General features: G+C 40.2%; 1 protein-coding gene across 1 annotated transcript; it reads right to left on the bottom strand.

Annotated features, from left to right (window-relative positions):
- Nucleotides 1-1,096: 1,096 nt before the first annotated feature.
- Nucleotides 1,097-3,693, bottom strand: LOC116925281 (actin, muscle). The gene is made up of 7 exons (XM_032931964.2): nt 3,567-3,693; nt 3,225-3,396; nt 2,456-2,695; nt 2,248-2,386; nt 2,062-2,169; nt 1,858-1,985; nt 1,097-1,779 (listed from the first exon to the last, which is right to left on the bottom strand). The coding sequence occupies exons 2-7, from the start codon at nt 3,348-3,350 to the stop codon at nt 1,390-1,392; spliced, it is 1,131 nt and encodes a 376-aa protein (XP_032787855.1). The 5' UTR covers nt 3,351-3,396; nt 3,567-3,693; the 3' UTR covers nt 1,097-1,389.
- Nucleotides 3,694-6,585: the final 2,892 nt, after the last annotated feature.

Genomic DNA, 6,585 nt, shown 5'->3' on the forward strand with positions numbered 1-6,585 from the left:
TAATATAAAACAATGATTATTGTGGATTTGTGGGATAAGGTTTGTCACCTAATGTTATAATTGTTATATAATACATAAGATAATTTGGATGAAGATTGGGTAAAACTTACATTTTTGTGATAGTCAGTTTCACAATACTGTCCTTTAACCATTACGTATTTGTTTTGAATCTTTATTTTTGTTTTTCTCCTGAAATTTCTTGTGCAAAAACGAGCTTACTGTTTACTGGTAAGTGGTAAACATGAAAGGTCAGCTTAAAGCAGGGTGCAGGGCATAAGAAAGTTACCCAAAGGTCCGCAACGAACGCCACGAGTAACGTGGTCCATTTTTGCATTTATATAAAAAATTATGGTCCCAATGCAAAAAAAACGTTATTTTCGTAATTTTCTTTGATTTCTAAATTGAAATCATGAATTTTAACTACATATAGAATTTTGCCAAAAATGAAAAAAGTGGGAAGGCCTTCTCGATCATTTGTCAAAATCCCCCAAAAAACAATATCTTTTGGAATTTAATGAAAATCAAACATTTTACTCAAAATTGAACGCTGATTTCGGAAAGTTAGTTTGTTTTTCCGTCAGACTAGCTACTTTTTAAATAAACAGAACAAAAGTGCTGTTTGCGCAACATCTCCAATGCGCTTCATCTCAATGGTCTCCGCAATGCGTCACATTTCCTGAAACAGCAGAGGGTACGAAACCCGCACTACACAATGAAAGTGTGTCCGAGCAAAAGCAAGTAACCTAAACCTTGGGCCGAACGAACTTACACTGACTGCAAGTGTTATGTACATGTCAAGATGCATTAGATAATTTCGAATTATATCTGGATTGAACTCTGTTGGAGATCGATCCACTAACTTTCGGCACACCAGGTCGATGCTCAACCATAGAGCCATAATGGAAAATCCTCAAAAGTTAATGATGAACGTTCATTGTATACGCTATTGATGCCATGAAATTGTGATTGACAGTTGTCCTCGGTCGTCAAAGAAGAGCTTAAGCTCCTGAATCTACCACGTTTTTAAAGAACCGGATGACGAGAGACTGCGAGAATTTAAAATACCACTTCATCCAGAAAAGAAACAGTGACACCATTTCGGATAGCTGAACTTGCATTCACAAATCAACTGCATGTTGGTTTGACACAATCTCATCGTTTCCAAGATACAATCCCTCGAACTGAAACAACAAAAAAGTTAGGTTGACAGTAAAAATTTGGTCAACAAAAAAAAAAAAAAAAAAACGAATTTCAAAATAATATAGCAACAAATCAAGAACAACAAGAAGTAAAAAAAGCAGCGCCCAGTAAATTCATGGCATTAGGCCTACATAAGGTGGAGAGCGAGGTTTGCCTCCTTCTCCCGTCGTATAGTGCTAGACAGATGACTTAGAAGCATTTGCGGTGGACAATGCCAGGGCCGGACTCGTCGTATTCCTGCTTGGAGATCCACATCTGTTGGAAGGTGGATAGAGAGGCCAAGATGGAGCCACCGATCCAGACGGAGTATTTGCGCTCAGGGGGAGCGATGATCTTGATCTTGATGGTGGATGGGGCGAGGGCAGTGATTTCCTTTTGCATACGATCAGCAATACCGGGGTACATGGTGGTGCCACCGGAGAGGACAGTGTTGGCGTACAGATCCTTACGGATGTCGACGTCACACTTCATGATCGAGTTGTAGACCGTCTCGTGGATGCCGCAGGATTCCATACCCAAGAATGAGGGCTGGAAGAGGGCTTCGGGGCAACGGAAACGTTCGTTACCGATGGTGATGACCTGTCAATACAAGAAAAAGAAGGTTACAATCAAGCAGCTAAAACTAGACGCATCAGTCACGGATAAACATCAGCATACCTGGCCATCGGGCAATTCGTAGGATTTCTCCAAGGAGGTGGAGGCAGCGGCGGTGGCCATTTCCTGTTCGAAGTCTAGGGCGACGTAGCACAATTTCTCCTTGATGTCACGAACGATTTCACGCTCGGCTGTTGGTCACATAAAACCCAGAGCTCTTAACTAGAAACTTGGCATGTGGTGTTAAGGCAATCTTTTCATTTTTACCGGTGGTGGTGAAGCTGTAACCGCGCTCAGTCAAGATCTTCATCAAGTAGTCAGTCAAGTCACGGCCGGCCAAGTCCAGACGGAGGATGGCGTGGGGCAGAGCGTAACCTAATTTTTCCAACCAAGATTATGTAATCTTCCTCCTTGATTATTCGTAAAATATTCCGCTTTTCTTATACGACAAACCTTCATAGATGGGAACGGTGTGAGAGACACCATCACCAGAGTCCAAAACGATACCGGTGGTACGACCGGAAGCGTACAGGGAGAGCACAGCCTGGATGGCGACGTACATGGCCGGGCAGTTGAAGGTCTCGAACATGATCTGCAAAAAACAAGGCAAGCAAACAAAGATTGAAACCAATTGACGATTGAAATCTTGGATGAATTTTACCTGGGTCATCTTTTCACGGTTAGCCTTGGGGTTGAGGGGAGCTTCAGTCAGGAGAATGGGGTGCTCCTCAGGGGCGACACGCAATTCGTTGTAGAAGGTGTGATGCCAGATCTTCTCCATGTCGTCCCAGTTGGTGATGATTCCGTGCTCAATCGGGTATTTCAAAGTCAAAATACCACGTTTGGACTGGGCTTCGTCACCGACGTACGAGTCTTTTTGACCCATACCCACCATGACACCCTATTACGGATCGAACAAATTGGTTAGTTTCTACATGCACGCCAGTTTCGCTTCTCTTCGTTTCATCGTTGCATGGTCAAAATCATAATCCTACAGTTTAACGTTTACAAGGACGCGAATCACAGGCAAGGGCGACTACTATCTCGGATGCCAAAGAGAGAAGAGAGTATCTTTGAGCGACATTGAGATCAGGTGGCTAAGGCCAAACAGAACTGGGGCTATTTTAGCCACAAGACCTACTTCTGTCAAAGCTAATTTTAGCTGGCATCCGACTTCCCGCCATCGCATCCCTCATCGGTCTTTTATGGAAGTGCCAGAATGCCTGGATTTCCCATACAATTTGTTCAAATTTCAAATATTGAATGTCCCTTTCCCAGAACTCTTTTAAACAGCATTTATATTATTAATAAAAAAAAAAAAAAAAAAAACCTTCCCCAAATTTAAATATCAATTTCTTTTGATATTTAAACCCATGAAAAGTCTGATTTCACTTAAAGATTGCTTGATAAATTGAGTGGGATCTTTATACCTGGTGGCGCGGGCGGCCGACGATAGATGGGAAGACGGCACGAGGGGCGTCATCTCCGGCGAATCCAGCCTTGCACATACCGGATCCGTTGTCCACAACCAAAGCGGCAACATCATCGTCACACATGTTGATTGATTAGGGTTTCTTTGGACGAGTAAATGGGTAAAAGATTCTGCAAAAACAAAACAAAACAAAAAACCTTAAGGATTTTTCACAGATGTTAATAAGACGCACTTGAGATATTTTCGCTCGACTTCAAGTGGCTTTCGAATTTTGTCATTCAAACTTAAGCACAGTTTTTCACTAGTTAAAGCTGTAAACCAATTCAACAGAATATCTTACCAGGTACGTTTGCTCTGTGGAGCTATCCGACTGGGGACGATCTGGTGTACTGACAACTCGGAAACGCTCGTCTTATAAAGGGCTCGGGAGGGCTGCCCACTCGCTTATTCCAGACGTCTGACTAGGCCACGTAAGGAGGTGGTAAAAAAAAAAAGAAAAAAAAATGAGAGGGAGAGAAAGTGTGTAGGAGAGAGAGAAGGGGGGGGGTGATTCAAGACCAAAATATCTTTTGCTTCTCTCGAGATCCTGCGTCTTTTTACTATATACTCGCAGACGAAGACCAAACATGGCCTTTAACGTACTCGCCGTTCGGAACCCATTCTCACTCCATATACTGAGCTTGAGCCCATCGCCTATAGATTGCCGTAAGAGTAAAAGAAAAAACCAATTATTTGAATATAAATAAAAATGTTAAGCTCGAAATCTTGGCCAGATGTGTTGATAACCAATAGCTGTAATTACACAGATGAGGGAAACTAGGTCACCTAGTCTAATCGTCCCGCGATCGGAATACGCGTTTCAAATTATATTAATACTGAATTAGAATTATTAACTGTCCGACTGACACTGACGTAGTTGAGTAGACATTAATCATAGTTTTTGGAAAAGGCCATGTTTAATTATAGTAGGGTGACCCGACCATCGTCATTACCTCAATTAGAACTTGGCGAGGAACGGAAGAGTTCGCCTGACCATTTAAGGATCGATCGTGCGGTAAATTCGAATATGGCAAAAAAAGAAAGAGAAAAATGATATTTCGTTACGGTGAGACACAGTGACTACCAGTGACACTCGCTAGCCTTTTAAGTGCTGTATTATTGGGCTGAAAAGAACGGTTTTAGGAAGGATCAGACCAACCAACCAATGCCGGCGTGACCATAAATGGAGAGGGTCGCCGCTTGGATTCCAGCAGCGGCTTGGGCTAATAGAGATTATGGACCTACCATACCATTCCAGACCAGCCGCTTTGTTCAATGCGACACCTAATTCAAAGTGAATTTGAATTCAATCTTCAAAGTTTCGTACGGCGATTACATATTACATTGCAACCAATGTAGGCCGATTTTAAATGAAATCAAATTTGCAACCTTATATATATTTTTTTTTTTTTTAGCGTAAATGAAACGTGAAACGGAAAAATCATTGCATATCGATGCATTTTTGTTTACCTAGAAAACGGCTTGCTTCTAGTAACCTACTTCCAAAAATGCGAAATAGCTTTCAAATGACGTTGTCTTTCGCCGTGCAATATTTGTTTTGGCAAACCAAAAAAATAAAAAAAGAATAAAAACAAATTTCTTTTCTTACCGTTAGATGGCGGCGAATTTTGGGTTGCGAATGCTCACTAGATGGTGGTGTGCGGCACGCACGATAAAAAACGAAAAGTGATGTCATCGCCGAGTGTAACGTCCAAGATTTCGTCATACACCTGTGCGGTTTCCCATTGTTGAGAAGCTAAAATGAATCCACTAAATTTGGAAAATGACTAGTCAGTAAAAATAATTGGATTTACAAAAGGTTCAACAATCTAATCAAGAACGTAAAACTTACCACCTTGAACAAACATGCAGCCAATATAACAACTGCAACGCCTTCGTCATCCGTTCCAGTTCATCAAATACCTCATTTGACAATCTTGAACAAAAGTCTCCTATTAACACGACCGCGCCAGGGGGAAGAAAACATGAGTTTCGCATCAATTTTCTCTTGTCCTCAATTTTCTGTCTGTTGCCACAAAAATAAAAAATAAAAATAGGGGCATTAGAAAAAAAAATATTAATAAATACAAGATTAAAACAAAATTTAAAAAAAAACCTTGTCTTCACGACTTTGTGGTCAAGTTGTTTCTTCCTAGAAAAAAAAAAAAATCTTGATTTCATAATCACATTCTTCTTTTTTTTATACGATTCCCCTCAAAAGTTGTCCACAAATTTAATTTCTCATTTGTCTTTTTTTTTTTTTCTTCTTCTTATCTTTCGGCAAAGTATAAAACGCCACTGGTATTTCCCTAAATGAAAAACAAAACAAAACAAAAAAGGGCGAATTAAACTTTCCGAAAACTGTATCGACAGTGCTTGATGGGTTTGGGCTTCACGCATCAACGCATGAGATAGTAGTTGACTTGTTAGGAGCCGAAACGCATTGCACGCACACTTAGTTCGAGAGTACCTAAAAAAAAAATAATAATAATAAATAAAAATAAATAAATATATATAAAAAAAAAAAAATAGGGTCTGAGCCAAAAGGAATCCCCCCCGGCAATTATTTTTGTTTCTAACCGACACATACTGCAAGCATTTTTGGTCGGTTGGTGTTGTTTTTTAACGCAAAAGAAAATGAGTAGCAGCCATTTTTTTGTTTAAATTCAAGACTGGTTTCTCGTCCAACTTCTGCGGGCATCCTACTTGACCATCGAAGGGTACCGCAATTTCCGCTATGGCTTCCATCGGAAAAAGATTAATACGTCCAAACATATCTTTATTTTGTTTATGATTACCTTTCACCGAGCTCCAGCTCTTTTTTAAACTTGTCAATAGGTTGAAGTAATTTACGTATTTATTTTATTTTTATTTTTTATCGTTTTAAATAACTCGGACAACGGACGGCTGGCGATTGAAAGCCACTACCGCAAATGTTGCATTAACCGGTTGGCCGGAATCGCTGTACGTCCGCATATGATTATAGCAACAGCGACAGCTCACTTTTTCCTCGTTCGATTTTTTCTTTTTCTTTTTCGTCTTACATAAACGGCTGCCATTTGCAGCAGCAACGGAATAATTGGTTCAGTATAAAAGATTGCTTTCCGTCTTGCTTTTTACGGCATTCATTAACTGACTTCTTCTTTCGGGAAATTGCGGCGCACCTAAACAATGGGATTGAACTAGAAAAGGAAAAAAGATGAAGAAAAAAAAAAAAAACACACACGAATTCTTATTTTCGCTTCGTGTCGATAATGATAATAACAATAATAATAATAATAATAACAAAGTGAAACTGTCACGGTTACGGTGGCATCAAC

This window comes from Daphnia magna, unplaced genomic scaffold, assembly GCF_020631705.1.
Source record: "Daphnia magna isolate NIES unplaced genomic scaffold, ASM2063170v1.1 Dm_contigs240, whole genome shotgun sequence".
Classification (NCBI taxonomy): Eukaryota; Metazoa; Arthropoda; class Branchiopoda; order Diplostraca; family Daphniidae; genus Daphnia; species Daphnia magna.